At 39.2% G+C, this 16,444-nt stretch overlaps 1 protein-coding gene across 1 annotated transcript; it reads left to right on the plus strand.

Moving 5' to 3' along the window:
- The first annotated feature begins 12,271 nt into the window (after positions 1–12,271).
- Positions 12,272–15,354, plus strand: LOC146717111 (uncharacterized). The gene is made up of 9 exons (XM_085466800.1): positions 12,272–12,365; positions 12,478–12,609; positions 12,905–13,107; positions 13,220–13,356; positions 13,434–13,527; positions 13,673–14,005; positions 14,109–14,280; positions 14,498–14,625; positions 15,034–15,354. The coding sequence occupies exons 1-9, from the start codon at positions 12,272–12,274 to the stop codon at positions 15,352–15,354; spliced, it is 1,614 nt and encodes a 537-aa protein (XP_085322926.1).
- The last annotated feature ends 1,090 nt before the right edge of the window (positions 15,355–16,444 follow it).

Raw genomic sequence — 16,444 nt, forward strand, 5'->3', positions numbered from 1 at the left:
ATAATCATTTTAAATAACTCACATTAAAAAAATGAGTAGGAAGAAGCATAAGCTTATTAGATCCCACCCCCTTTCCACTATTTATTAACTAATAGTCAACACTTTTTCTTTCTGTTTATGCCCTATCATAAATTCTTCCTTACAATGTGTTACATGTATTTGTTTTTATAACCACAGTTACATGTCAAAGTACCCACACACACATATATAAACATCCCTGTTGTGAAAGTAGTGGGTGAGAACACGCCATCAAAGCCCTACCTCCTCCCTGTACTTTGTTTAATAAAGCGGTTCAAATATGGTTTTTGCAGAGTTCTGCTGGGACATTATTTCAGTTCTTCACTTAGTCTATTGCACAGCTTCACTCCACACAGAGAGATGCAAAAACTTTTTAGGGTTGTACTAATACAGGGATGTTTTAAATTTATTCCCCCCTCAAATTGTATCCCACTTCCCTTAAATCTACAGTTGCTATATCAAACATTTCAGACTAAGTTACTACTTTGTAAGCACAATAAGCATATGTAAACATATTTTTAACACATAACATTGTACCTTATCAATGCATTAGAAATAAATATTGTAAAGTGTAAAAGATAACGCTATTTATTTATTTACAATGATGTATAATGATATCATTTTTGTTTCATCATTAAGGGGTTAGAGGGAGGTTCATAACTGCCTGCTTTTATGGAAACCAAAATACATGTCAGAGAACTGATTCAAAAATCAAAAAGCCTTAGATCTGGTGCCAGTGACCTTGTGCATATTGTTGTTAACATTAAACCTTAGTGAGAAAAAAAAGTTTTTACTTTAGCCATAGCTATAGAGGCCTTCTGTTTTTGAATAGAGAAGAAGACAAACTTGTTGCCTGCAGTGAGTAAACAGGCTGACTGATAAAAGAACAGCTCATATTTCATTTCTGTTGGTGAAAACAAAGCAGTGATATGCTCTCTATCTGCCATCTCACCAACAGAATGCAGATGACAACAGCATCCTGGCTGCGCACACGTGTATGTGTGTGTGTGTGTGTGTGTGTGCACGTGCCACTTCTTATGAGTCCTTTCATCTGTGTGTTTGTGTGTGTATAACTTCAATGAAATATTTTAATACAAAACCAGCATGTTGGTGCCTCTGAGCGGCTCTCCTTTGTCTCGTCCTCAGATCTGCTTCCTCTCAGTGGAAACCTAAAGCTGTTTTTTAGAACAGTGGCCAAGTTAATGGATCGAAGGCACCACGGGAGTGCCTGGCAACAGTTTATACTCACACTGTTGTACAAACAAGTCATATTTTCAGGTAATTTAGTTGCCTGATGTTGCTTTGATGTTGTTAATCAGTATCTTTAACAAGATGTGCAGTAAAGCAAGTGAAACTGCAGTGTGGAGGTATTTGGCTGTGACTTTGGGTAATACGATTAAGACGAGGAGTGTAGTTAATAAATGAAATGTGCACTCAGGTTAATTTTTATCTGTGTCATTGTTTGTGTGCAGTTTATAACAATGTCTTATGGGCTACATCCACCTCTCCAAAGGCACAGAAACAACAACAAATTACAGCCATACTTATAGTAAGTATACACACATGACAATATTTTTCGCATTTATTCATCTTTCTGTTGCTTTTGGAAATTATAATGACTAAAGCAAAAGCCACGAAACTACAAAATTGTACTCCTGAAAAAGTTCACTTTGACTATCATGCTTGTTTTGCATCCTGTTTACTTAAAATAAATGAAAACTGACTTAAGCTGCTGTGTGAAGACACTGATTTTTGTGGAATTTAATAATCACAGCACTAGCTATCAATGGAGGACAGTGATCTTTGTGCTTGCTATTGTAGGCAAAGGAGACAAGCTAAAGAACCAACAACAGCAAGAATATGAACAGAAGAGGCCCAAATTACTAATTCTCCCACATATTTTGTACACTGGCCTAATGTGTATGGCTACAACATGGGGATGTGGCACTTGTAAAAGGCTGAAAGAAGCCAAAATCAAAAAGTACATTACAATGTTCTTTAATTTGAAGATAAAAAACAGGCCCAATGGAACAAAAAGAAAAAACCCCACATTTTTAGACTTTGCTGAGCTTTGAAGTTTGACTTTAAATCTTTTAATTACTCTTTTAATTGCTGCATCGGCCCAAGTAACCAAACAAATGGGTTTACTCTGATTATAAATTGACTCTCCTGCAATGTCTGTTAATGAGAAAAGCCTTTTTTTTTATTGGAGAATATAGATCAGAGTCTAAGAAGCAGCCAGATAAATTTTCTCTAAAAGTTCAGATTTATTATTCTCTTCTTTTCATCTGTGAAAATTGTTCATTTTAAATTCTAAATTAAAGATGTCAGCATAAGCTATGATTGTATTTTTTAATTTAAAAAAATAAATTTGGCTTTACAGAAAATTGGCAACCTTTTTGGGCAAAGTCCAGTGTTGTTAGGAGAGACAGCATCTATCCCACTTTGGATGGAGAAGTTTTCATTTCTAGCCATTTATTTCTGGCCAAATGTATTAACCTCCCCAAAAATGTGACTATCCAGAATTGGGACCTGGAAGTAGCTTCCCTCCTCCTGCTGGTCTCTAAGGGGATGAGGTCTTAGGGGGATGTGTCTGCTCTCAAACAAATAAAAATCAGTAAGAAAAAAAACTATTTAAAAGTAGAAAAACAAAAGAAAGAACAATATAGTATCGACAACTGCATCAAAGAGTAAAACAGTGAAACGTGGATTATTAAACATTAGATTTCTCTCTTTAACATCAATAAATTGATGTACCCCCCGTAACAGAAATCCAGATATAGTAGGATAATTATGTACGTATAAATGAATCAAAACTCCAGAGTTATATCAACTGTCAGAGTCAATGAAGCACAGGCTGAGGAGGGGGTGCAGCAGCAATCTTCCACTCCAGCATATAACCAACCAAAGACCCAGACAGAGCTTCAATTCATTTGAAAGCTTGATGCTTAACCTTTTCCACCCTAACTGGAAAACTGAAAAAAACAGATTTATTTGTTGCAATCAATTTTGTTTCTATCTTCAATTTGATCTAGATTTAACTGTGGATGAGTTTAAAATTCATGTAGATACTGTAAATGACAGCCTGAACACAGCATTTCATCTTTTTTACTCAACACCCCCCACCACCACCACCACCACCACCACCACTTTACAGGGAGTGCAGAGTTATTAGGCAAAAACAGATTTCTGGTCACTGAGATACTCAAACCAGAGCTAATTCACGGTCTGTATAGCTGCTGTTCCAAATAGATTGCGTAGATGAACATGAACAGTTTGTGTTGCTGCCAGGCCTTAAGATTAATGCAGATTATGTGCAACAGGGCTACAAAAATACCTAAATCGTCATTGCCTTAGTCTAGGTAGAGAGTTTTCATGTTTTTGCTGTTTGCCTATGAGTAAACATACCTACAGGGAGTGCAGAATTATTAGGCAAGTTGTATTTTTGAGGAATAATTTTATTATTGAACAACAACCATGTTCTCAATGAACCCAAAAAACTCATTAATATCGAAGCTGAATGTTTTTGGAAGTAGTTTTTAGTTTGTTTTTAGTTTTAGCTATTTTAGGGGGATATCTGTGTGTGCAGGTGACTATTACTGTGCATAATTATTAGGAAACTTAACAAAAAACAAATATATACCCATTTCAATTATTTATTTTTACCAGTGAAACCAATATAACATCTCCACATTCACAAATATACATTTCTGACATTCAAAAACAAAACAAAAACAAATCAGCGACCATGTAGATACTGTAAATGACAGCCTGAACACAGCATTTCATCTTTTCTTTGCAAGGACACTCAAAAGCCTGCCATCCATGGATTCTGTCAGTGTTTTGATTTGTTCACCATCAACATTGCGTGCAGCAGCAACCACAGCCTCCCAGACACTGTTCAGAGAGGTGTACTGTTTTCCCTCCTTGTAACTCTCACATTTGATGATGGACCACAGGTTCTCAATGGGGTTCAGATCAGGTGAACAAGGTGGCCATGTCATTAGTTTTTATTCTTTTATACCCTTTCTTGCCAGCCACGCTGTGGAGTACTTGGACGTGTGTGATGGAGCATTGTCCTGCATGAAAATCATGTTTTTCTTGAAGGATGCAGACTTCTTCCTGTACCACTGCATGAAGAAGGTGTCTTCCAGAAACTGGCAGTAGGACTGGGAGTTGAGCTTGACTCCATCCTCAACCCGAAAAGGCCCCACAAGCTCATCTTTGATGATACCAGCCCAAACCAGTACTCCACCTCCACCTTGCTGGCGTCTGAGTCGGACTGGAGCTCTCTGCCCTTTACCAATCCAGCCACGGGCCCATCCATCTGGCCCATCAAGACTCTCATTTCATCAGTCCATAAAACCTTAGAAAAACCAGTCTTGAGATATTTCTTGGCCCAGTCTTGACGTTTCAGCTTGTGTGTCTTGTTCAGTGGTGGTCGTCTTTCAGCCTTTCTTACCTTGGCCATGTCTCTGAGTATTGCACACCTTGTGCTTTTGGGCACTCCAGTGATGTTGCAGCTCTGAAATATGGCCAAACTGGTGGCAAGTGGCATCTTGGCAGCTGCACGCTTGACTTTTCTCAGTTCATGGGCAGTTATTTGGGGCCTTGGTTTTTCCACACGCTTCTTGCGACCCTGTTGACTATTTTGAATGAAACGCTTGATTGTTCGATGATCACGCTTCAGAAGCTTTGCAATTTTGAGACTGCTGCATCCCTCTGCAAGATATCTCACTATTTTTGACTTTTCTGAGCCTGTCAAGTCCTTCTTTTGACCCATTTTGCCAAAGGAAAGGAAGTTGCCTAATAATTATGCACACCTGATATAGGGTGTTGATGTCATTAGACCACACCCCTTCTCATTACAGAGATGCACATCACCTAATATGCTTAATTGGTAGTAGGCTTTCGGGCCTATGCAGCTTGGAGTAAGACAACATGCATGAAGAGAATGATGTGGACAAAATACTCATTTGCCTAATAATTCTGCACTCCCTGTAATCACACTCTAGATCTCACTCTGACATATAGCATAGAAACTGAGACAGTAAACAGAAAACCCTGTTTCGTGTGCTCATTTCCTAATAACATTTACATCTATTATAATGGATTATTTCACAGTGGGGGATACATTTCATCACAGTAGCTATCTTTCTGAAATTGCTGTAACTAAGCTAAGGATATGATTCCTCCACTTTTGCCTTCTTCGGTACCATGTGCCAACACGGTGTTGTGCAGCTACATGAATTCTACTCCCACAGAGGTGTGTATTTGAGCATTTGTAGGAAGTTAAACAAGCAAAGCCATCTTTATTTACACTTATTTACAGCAACCACTGACCAAAGCAGATAACTCATGAGCTGGAGAGGAAAATGGCAACTCATAGTAGGCCCATAGTGAAAAATTGGTTTGTGGATTTATTACTTCTGTAATTCATTATTAGCAGAATATCCTAAAAATCCTCCTGAAAGGCCTTTAGTTAATCCAAAATGCTGCAGCAAGAGTACTAACAGGGACAAGAATGAGACACACACACATACACTCAACAAAAATATAAACGCAACACCTTTGTTACTGCTCCCATTCCCCATGGGATGGACGTAGAGACCTAAAATTCATTCCAGATACACAATATAACCATCCCTCCCAAACAGTGGTCACAAATCAGTCCAAATGTGTGGTAGTGGGCACATCTGCTATATTGAGATAATCCATCCCACCTCACAGGTGTGCCACATCAGGATGCTGATCTGACATCATGAGTAGTGCACAGGTGTACCTCAGACTGCCCACAACAAAAGGCCACCCTGGAATGTGCAGTTTTTTGCGCTATTGGGGGTCTGGGGACCCAGAACCGGTCAGTATCTGGTGTGACCACCATTTGCCTCATGCAGTGCAACACATCGTCGCATGGAGTCTATCAGATTGTCAATTGTGGCCTGTGGAATGTTGGTCCACTCCACTTCAATGGCTGTGCGAGGTTGTTGGATATTTGTGGGAACTGGTACATGCTGTCGTATACGCCGGTCAAGCACATCCCGAACATGCTCAATGGGTGACATGTCCGGTGAGTATGCTGGCCATGCAAGAACTGGGACATTCTCAGCTGCCATCTGCCCTGAACAATGTGAACCATGATTCATTCGTGAAGTGCACACCTCTCCAACGTGCCAGATGCCATTGAATGTGAGCATTTGCCCACACAAGTCTGTTACGGCGACGAGCTGGAGTCAGGTCAAGACCCCGATGAGGACGACGGGCATGCAGTTGAGCATCCCTGAGACGGTTTCTGACAGTTTGTGCAGAAATTGTTTGGTTGTGCAAACCAATTGTTCCAGCAGCTGTCTGGGTGGCTGGTCTCAGACGATCTTGGAGGTGAACCTGCTGGATGTGGAGGTCCTGGGCTGGTGTGGTTACACGAGGTCTGCGGTTGTGAGGCCGGTTGGATGTGCTGCCATATTCTCTGAAACGCCTGTGGAGACGGCTTATGGTTGAGAAATGAACATTCAATGCACGGGCGACAGATCTGGTTGACATTCCTGCTGTCAGCATGCCAATTGCACGCTCCCTCATTGCTTGTGGCATCTGTGGCATTTTGCTGTGAGACAAAACTGCACATTCCAGGGTGGCCTTTTGTTGTGGGCAGTCTGAGGTACACCTGTGCACTACTCATGATTTCAGATCAGCATCCTGATGTGGCACACCTGTGAGGTGGGATGGATTATCTCAATATAGCAGATGTGCCCACTACCACACATTTGGACTGATTTGTGACCACTGTTTGGGAGGGATGGTTATATTGTGTATCTGGAATGAATTTTAGGTCTCTATGTCCATCCCATGGGGAATGGGAGCAGTAACAAAGGTGTTGCGTTTATATTTTTGTTGAGTGTATATGTATCTTTAATTCAATTCAGTCTTTATTGACAAACTTTATGCACATAGTTAAAAAAAAAAAGAAACAAGACAAAACACAACATATAAACCTTAATAAAAAAAAATAAAGTATAAAATATTTGTAAAAATATTAAACCACAGTATACATAAAATGCACAATTACTTAGAAGAAATCAATAAATACACAAACACTTCAACCAGTGCTTCCTCAGACTGGAAAAGTAATGGGAACCACTCACTGTCAGATCTGCGAGTGAAAAAATTATACTGTTACTAGAGCCATCCAATCATTCTCTAAAAGTAAACATTAAATTTCTTAAAAGTGCTTTAAAAGTCCAAACACCCACAGCTACAAACATCTGACTGGCAATTCTTATGGCGTTATTTTTGTGCCACTATTCCGAGCGCACGTAAAAGAAATTTGAGCGCACTTAAAAAAAAGTTTGCAGGTGCAAGTGTTGCATTTTGCGAAGAAAAGCTAAATTTAAGTGAACAAAATTCATTGCTGTGTGCAAAAAATTAATTTCAGTGTTTGCTATTATCCATAAACACACACAATAGCAGCCCCTCTCACTCAGTTTTTGCATTTGCGCTAGTTCGCAATGTGTCGCTCTCAACATTTCTGCCCGTGCACGCTCAACTCTTTCTGTATATTTGTGCCACAAAAACCAGCCAATCACAGTCTTGGATGCAAAAATATCTGATTGGCTGTTTTGGTCTCCAATCAGCTCGAAATGACGAAATGCAATATCCCAGAATCCATTTCGTCCAAAACTCAAACGAGGCAGTGGTGGAGTTTGAAATATTACTCTTTCTGGGACAAAAACAAACATAAAAATGAAAAATATCTAAGCTATACGGTCAGCTGGTGGGTAACACCAGCTGACCGCATAGCTTTCATCTCCGAAAACGTTAGAGCACTTATGTGATGTCTTGATAAATCGAGCAGATATTTGAATTTTACACAGCACCATTCTCGCATGAAAATATCTTAAAAATTTATTTTGTGACCCAGAAAGAGTAATATTTCAAACTCCGCCACTCTGTGTTCCTCAGCCACTGCTTCGCTTGAGTTTTGGACGAAATGGATTCTGGGATATTGCATTTCGTCATTTCGAGCTGATTGGAGACCAAAACAGCCAACAGATATTTTTGCATCCAAGTCTGTGATTGGCTGGTTTTGTGGCACAAATATAATGGTGTAGAGAAAGAGTTGAGCACGCATATGACATATGAACACGTGTCTTTTAAGAGGCTATTCGTAGAAATTGGAAGTTCACTTCCTCTTGAGACACCCAATGACCAAATGGCGCCTTGTCAAGAAGCAGCTTCACAGAGCTTGGCACTGGACAAAACTCTGTGTGTAACAGTCCCTGAACACCATTTCTCCACCAGTTCTCATTTAGGTTCCCTGTGCAAAAGGAGGCTATCACAACCAGCTTAAGCCTAATGAGCTAATTTCCTTTAAAATGATCACATCTTTGATACAAATTGCTAGAATACTTCTTGTTTCACTATTGTGTTTTATGACCTCTCTGTCTTTACTGCCTCTGCGTATTTATTTTTCAAATTTCTTAACACACAAGTCACAGTTTAATGGGGTCAGAATATTAATAATGCAATGGGTTGCTTAGTGGTGCTCGCCTTACCATCAATCAGCAGGCTACATCAGATTTGTCTTCTTGAGAATAATTTGAGGAAAATTAAGGCTTACTTTAGCAACAGGACATATTTAAGTTTTAACAATAAATTCTCATGTTCATTAACCCTTTAAAGCCGGTCGGAGCAGGCACGTTCTGTTTTGCGTAACTATGTTTAAATCCCTGTAGAACCGGAACCCCGTAAGCTAGCGCAATAATTATTTTTGCATATGAAACCGGAGGAGTTGTACTTACATCTTATGCCATCATCTTGCCCTAGGTCATGGTTTCCTTCCACATATAGCTTTGCAAAAACTGCATAAAAAGCGCTTGCAGGAACAAAAACATAATATTCCAGAAACAGGCTTTGCCGATTTGATCAGCTGTTCGTAACACTTCCCACATTGAAACAGGCGCAAACGATCGCATGTCCGCCATTTCCTGCCTGAAACCGGAAGTGACGTCATTTTCGCAGAAAATGTAGTTTTTTACTTGTAGGCCTTAAGAGCCTATACTGTGTTTTTATAATTCATGTTTGACTTTATGCTTTTCTGAATAGTTTCTGGGATGCTTAGAACTCGAATTGCACTGCTGGAAATAGTTTATTTTGATGCACATGCTGTTTTCTTTGCAAATTTGCATCATAGGATTGTTTTTCGTTTTTCCTGCAGTATATAAAAATTGTTCTCAAAATCTCAAAAATAAAACTGAAAACACTCAAAATAAATTTCCTGTGGTGGGAAAACATTTTTTGCAAATTTTTTGTATTTAAAGTTTGGAGGGATAAACCTCTTAAATTTCTCAAAGTAGAAATATATGTAAAAATAAACAAACGATTTTCAATTTTTTTGTAGTATATTGCACCTTTTTGCAATTAATGTAGTTACTATAGACTTAATGCAGACATATTATTAAAATATGGGCTATAACAGATGTATTGATGTATAGCAACTTGAAATGCTCCCAAAAATGGCACTACAGCATGTAAAAAAAAGTAAGCTCTGGCGGACTTCTTGGTAGGTCTTAAAGGGTTAATAAAATTCATAGCAGAATTACACTGAATTAATTAATCTCTTTTATTTAATAACTGACAAAAGCAGATGTCTAAATTAAAAATTAGAGTGGGGTTTGACAGTAGAAGCATCAGCATGTGGCTCAGTCTCCAGAGGGTCACTAAAAGGAGAGATGGCGACAATGCTGGTGACAAATTAAATGAAATACAGGCATTAAAATGTAGAACAACAGTAGAAGTCTGTATATATATATAGAAGACAGTGGCGTGTCCTGGGGTGGCACAGACCATCCCCCCAACCACACTGGCCACCCCAGGTGCCACCCCGAAGCTAAAACAATGAAATTCAATCAAATATAAATTGTACGATTATGTTTTCTCAGTGAAGCTCAGATATCCGAGTGTAACTGAATGCAGCATCGGCTTCTGAGCATCACGTTAGCAAAGGAAGGAGAAAGACTGCACTGCAGAAAACAATTTTTCGGTGAAAGAAAATGAGGAGAGAATAAATGTCCTGGTAAGTAATATTAAGTGTGTTCAGTTTAGTAAACTTCTGTGAAATTAGAATACCAAGGAAAAAATAACACTTAAAGAATTATTGCAACCATCGAATATTTCAGACAGTAGGCTGCTGGGGGGAGCTAGCATAAGAGTTAAGAGTTATAAGATATAATCCAAGTCGTAACATTGATGTGTGGAGCTGCAGATTTGGTTGCAGGTTAACATAGCTGGACTGGCCATCGGGCATACCGGGCATTTGTCCGGCGAAAATATTACACGTTTCGTATTGAGCTGAGTACACAGCAAATTCAAAAGTGTTAAATATATTGGTGTTAGTAGACTTTGTGCAAATGCAGAGTTAATTTTACTCTAAGTAGAGTCACTTTCTTTTAATGTAACTCTAAGGTGTAAAACATTAGTAGTTAAAATCGAGTGTTAAAAATGAGTGTTTCTATATTAAATCTTGAGGTGTCAAAATGGAAACATTAACTCTTGACTTCTTAACTCTGAACTCCTAAAGGGGCTATGACACTAATAGAGTAAATTCATAGACTCCGCCCCCAGCATCACAGGTTCCGAATGAAGCTGAAGGGAAGCCATTTCAGAACATTTAGCTCTCCATTTTTCCGAGTTGTTTGCCACGCCTGGTAAGGCATTTTTTCTGAGATTCTTGTAATTATTATTACTACCTTTTACTTCTGTGGCTTTTTTGAGTCGAGACAAAGCTTTGTGAAAAGCATTAGCACGTTGCTCGGTGATAGCATAAAAATCTGTTTTAGCTAGCTGAAATGTATTGTTGGCGGGCAAAAGACTTGCATATGAGTGTTCAGTCATTTTTTTGCTAACTCAAATACACTTAAAACAATGTTTAGGTTGGCATAAAATTATGGTGGCACTTAAAGCCTGAAAACTATCTCCCACATAAACCGATATAGTAAACGGCAATAGCAGATGTGCTGACTGGGTTCTATGTTAACATTTAGATCTTTTCAGAGTTTTGTGCACTCATTTTACGTAAAAATTAAAAAGATCAAGGCTTTGAATTTATTACGGAATTAACTATTGTCTGTGTTCTTCAGTTGTTATAGAGAGCATCATTTTAACAAATGTGATGTGGGTAGGGCTGCCACAAACGATTATTTTGATAGTCGACTAGTCACCGATTGTTTTTGCAATTAGTCCACTAATCAGATCATGCATCAATTGGATGTAAAACGGACAGCTTATTGCACCAGCAGCATCTGCTCTTATATAACTATCATTAGATTACAGCTTTAAGTGTTTAAGGTATGTGCTAACTAAAAATAAAGACAAGATGGTAGTTTATTAAATGTTAATTAAATGTGCAGAGTGTTTCGGTGGAGTTTAATAAAGTCAGCCGATTTACTCAGGAACAAATAAAATACTGAAAAAAGCCAAACAATAACATTTTTAAGTTATCTAAGTGACTTATATATCATGTTTAACCTGAGTAGCGAAAGACGGCGGTGGGTTTGAAAATGATTTGCCGGGAGTCCGGTGTTCCCACGGGCTCTGGTGAGCCTTGCTCCCGGCTAGCTATCGAGCTAGTGGGTAACAGACGTCTCAGAAAACGTCGGAGCGCTTCTGAAAATATGTGGTGTCTTGATAAACTGAGCAGATATTTGAGGTTTACACAGCTACATTCTCGCCTGAAAACATGTTAAACGTTTATTTTGTGACCCAGAAAGAATAATAACAGTAATATTAAAACTAACTAGCTGCCACCATTGTTGGAAACTGAGCAGGGCCGCGCTATGAATTCTGGGACACAGCTTCTTCTTCTTCGGGGTTTAACGGCAGCTGGCATCCTTGTACATGCAGTGCTGCCATCTTCTGTTTCAGTCCGTTATTACACTCTTAAATCCTGCTACTTATTCCTGCGTCTTTTGGGATCTTACAAAGCTTAAAACGACGCGTCGACTATTAAATTAGTCGTCGACGACTTTGATAGTCGACGTAATCGTGACTAGTCGACTAATCATGGCAGCCCTAGTTGTGGGTATAATATTGACTTGAAAGATGGACAAATTGTTTAGTATCTAGAATTGTCTTTTGGGAAAATGCTTTGCTTAACACAAGTTATGGATCATGATTCTTTTTTTTTTTCAATTGATTACCAGGTTATTTGTCCAATTAATTACTGTACAACTAATTTTTTTATTGAATCTCCACACAGGATATGCTTGCAAAGGTGGAATATGGGGGAGTGCAGAAGTATGTCAAAGTTCCAGAAAGTGATGAATGCTTTCATTTCCACCAGTTTCTTAAAGATGGTTTGTACTCATGTGCAATTTAAATGAGTATAAAATTATCACCTATAAGTGATCAACAGTAAGACTTGGTGGTTTTAATAGTATAGTGACATTTTGGATTTCTTTGTTTCAGTTATGGACAAGTTCAGCTTGCAGCCTCAATTCTTCACAGAAGGTGTACTCATCCTCACTGATACGTCTGACACTGAAGTTGTCGCAGACATTTTTGATGAGCTGATAAAAGTCTGGAGTTCGAGCTTTCAAAGTTGGATATAGAATGCAGACAGCAACAGGTACAGTAGATCCATAATAATTTAGAGGAGTACATTTCTTCATGGTCTTCAAAGTTTACATGAATATTAGCCAGATTTAACAACCTTTCAGATTCCAATTTTCTTCTTTGAAAAACTGTAAAATGCTTTTACATGTTGAGTGCATATTACATGCTGTTATCAGATATAATTTATGTGGTTGAACATTATTGCAGTTGTTGTGACTTCTCATATGCATTTTGCACATTTTTTTTCAATGCCTTTTATGTCCCTTTTTTCCCCTTTAAGACATTGAGATCAGTGTGGCTGACGATGAATCAGAGTCATCGGTACAGCCAATCCCTCTTGCCCTCCTGACATCGCCAGTTTCATTGTCAGACCATCCATCGTCCCCAGCTTCTACCAGTTCATCAGATTCAACTATGATCCTCAAAAGTACAAAGAACAGGAAGAAGGGCCTACAAGTGCTTGATCGCGATGAAGCGAAGCAGGTCAAAAGCAAAGCCTAAAGCAATTTCCAGTGCTTAACAGCATTATACAAACACTAACTTTTTTGTATAATTTGCTTTAGTTTAATCAGTATGACTTTTTTTTTTTAAACAGAAGGTTTGTAGTGTCCTGAGCTCAAACCCAAAGGGTGAAGAAATTTTCAATGAATACGACAAAACTAAAACACTGTCAGATCCAACTCATCGACAAATGGTCAACATACTGGTTGCAGATATGATAGAATCACATGGGTAAGTATTCTTTGATGATCATAAAAACAATTGTCGAGTGAGCAGAAGAGCAATACACTTTGTTTTGTTTTTGAAAGGAGGATTCCGCCCATAAGTGTTCGGACTAACTATGCACTGGGGATTGCAACGCTTTTTCCATATCTCCAAGATCCTTACTCAAAAAATGGCTATGTAAGTGTTATCTCTGAAACGCAACATCTCTGTAATTTATACATGTTGTTAAAGTGGTACCAAATATGCATTCCTTTGTTGCATTTTTTTGTTGTGTATGTTTTTTGTTTGTTTTTGTGTGTGATTGATGTGCATGCATGAGCAGGAACATTACTATGATCCGGAGGCTAATACTGGCTATCTTGCTTGGAGACTCAAGACTGTCCAACGCAATACCTATGATGGTGCTAGTGGGTGTCCCAGGCCAAGCTTCCAGCACAGTCCAACAACCCGAAGAGAATCTTTGTTTGTTAGTGGACAGCTTTTTGGTGAGGAGTGCAGAGAGGCTCTGTCTGTTATTAGACACTCAACAGATAGGTCTGTGGTTAAAGAGAAGATGAAAGCTACTTTTGAATATAGACAGAAGCTGGTACATGACCCAGATGCAACATCATCAATCTTGGATGTCTTCCCTCGTTTCCTTGATACACCGGGGTTGGTGAGTATATTTTTAGATATTTCATGATATGAAACTAAAGATAACATTTTGCCAAGAACACTTAAGTAACCAGTATTTGGTTCCTGTTTTGTCTTATTAATAGATTGATCAGGATTTTGCAATGATGCTTGGAGATGAAGCCTCTGGAAGATTTCTTACAAAGTGGTCTTCGTATTTCAAGCAAAAAATCATCGCAGAAAGCCAAAGTCTTCCATCAAGTCCTTGTGTTGAGGAGTTACGAGCATCTTTTGATACGGAGGCTTCAAATGACTGGGGTAAATTTGGACAGTGTTTCAGTATATAAAATACTTACATTTCCATTTGTCTGTCCTAAAACAGTTAACTGAGCGGAAATAGACTAGTAAATTAGTAATTTATGCATCCTTGTGGTTGTAAGCATTTCCAGAAATCTCATCATTTAACTGCTTATTTTCCAACTGTTTTCTAGTCCATGTTTAACCTTTTGTCTCAAATGTGCTTTTTGTCTTTAAGGCTGGGATAGTGACATGGCAGCTCTTCTGTTGTTGCTGCATCTCCTGCCCCCAACATCAAAAGGCCACAAAAAAACAGCAAAAATTAGCTCTGCACAGGCAGCCAATCATCTTGTGAGATTCATCAAGGTATGCTCGATTACTCTACTCTATTTTTTTGTAAAAACTGTTTGTAATTAATGATTTTTGGTCCATGGTAAGCCACAAGATAAAAACAGAAAAGATGCAGTAAATTAATTACCTTTTGTGTATTTGATATGAAATCATGCTGTATCTATAGATATCAGAAGAGATAAAATCTGGTATGGCTTTCCTTTCCAAAAGAAGTTAATCCACAGATTTGGGTTCAGCACACACTCATTGCCCCTGCAAACAGAAGAATGTGAACTTCAAAAATAAAGCATTACTCTGTTTTATTCTACTTGGATCCATTTGTGTTAAGACGGGTTACTTGCTTGGGCCCATAGACCTTATATGCAAGCCAAACAGTTGAAAAGAAATTTTACTCATGATTGAAATGTGCTATTCAAATTCCAGGAAGGAGTCAGCCTCACTGCTTTCCTGGAGAAAGCTAACACCAGGCAGCCCTTCCTTCTCTGCATTGGTGAGCAAAAGAAGAACATTCAGAGGTTCTTCATCATTGTAGACCAGAAAGCTATCCCATGTGATGCTCCAACTTCAGTGGCTGCTTTTGATGGGCTTTTCAAAGCACACTTTGTCTTCAGCCTCTCATATGATGAAGCTCTTTCCAGTTTCTACACCTTCATTCAAACCACAATCTACAACATTGATGTTGGAAACACAAAAGAAAGCCCTCGAGTCAAGGAACTGAGAGCATGTCTGCTGCAAGACCGTTAAATGCCCGCAAGGTCCACACGCTTTTGGGAGGATTTAAAAAAAAAACAAAAAAAAAAAACTGTTTGACAATGTTCAAATGCTTTGTTTGTAAAATGCACCACAAAAATTGTTCAGCTCTTTGTCAACATTTGTCAACTGGAAGTCTCATATAAATCATATACATAACAAAATTTCAAGAAGTGTCTCAATCTTGAGTAAAGTAAAACACATTCTGGACCACAAATCACTCCACATTCTCTATTGTTCCCTGATTGCACCGTATTTGAATTACTGTGCAGAGGTTTGGGGCAATACTTACAAATGTTCACTGTCATCAATCTTTATATTACAAAAAAGGGCCTTAAGGATAATCCATAAAACTGGTTACAGAGATCATACAAATCCACTATTCTTAAAATCAAAAATTCTAAAATTCACAGATCTGGTTCATTTTCTCAGTGCACAAATTATATATAAAGCAATAAATAACCTGCTTCCTGACAATATTCTAAAAATGTTTTCTAAAAGGGAACGGGGATACAATTTGAGGGGGGAATTAAATTTAAAACATCCTCGTATCTGTCACGATACACTTTCCCGCAGCAGGGAGGTCGCAGGTCCGGGGGGGAGATCTGAAGCAGACGAGAAGGCAGGTCACCAACTAATCACAAGTCACGGATATGAAGCACAAGAGCTGTGAGAACACTAACGTTAGGGGTACAATCATCCAGCGACGAGAGGATCTGTGTTCCAGCCTCAAATAGTGCTCCCGGTGATGATGGGTGAGTGTTGTCAGGTGTGTGTGTGGGCCAAGGGCGGGAGCCCACAGTGAGCTCCGCCCAGGCAGAGAGGGAGAAAACAGCAACAGCAATTGTAGCCTTGTGGGGCCGACCGGGCAGGCACGGAGACCATGACTTTCCCCCCCCCCCCTCAACGGGAGCCTCCCGGTGACCCACCAGGCTTACCTGGATGCCTGCGGTGGAAGTCCCGGAGCATGGCACCATCCAGGACAGCAGCTCGAGGCACCCAGGAGCGTTCCTCTATCCCGTAGCCCTCCCAGTCAACCAGGTACTGAAAACCCCGACCCCGGCGCCGGGAGTCCATGATGCGG

The sequence above is a fragment of the Copadichromis virginalis genome, linkage group LG2, assembly GCF_057382275.1.
Source record: "Copadichromis virginalis isolate Kocher_CV1m ecotype Utaka linkage group LG2, C_Virginalis_male_GT1.1, whole genome shotgun sequence".
Lineage (NCBI taxonomy): Eukaryota > Metazoa > Chordata > Actinopteri > Cichliformes > Cichlidae > Copadichromis > Copadichromis virginalis.

Excerpts from the sequence above, each read along its gene's own strand:
- LOC146717111 (XM_085466800.1), top strand. The coding sequence starts at position 12,272 with ATGCTTGCAAAGGTGGAATATGGGGGAGTGCAGAAGTATGTCAAAGTT. Across the intron at positions 13,357-13,433 it reads GATATGATAGAATCACATGG|GAGGATTCCGCCCATAAGTG; the intron begins GTAAGTATTCTT and ends TGTTTTTGAAAG. Across the intron at positions 14,006-14,108 it reads TCCTTGATACACCGGGGTTG|ATTGATCAGGATTTTGCAAT; the intron begins GTGAGTATATTT and ends TCTTATTAATAG.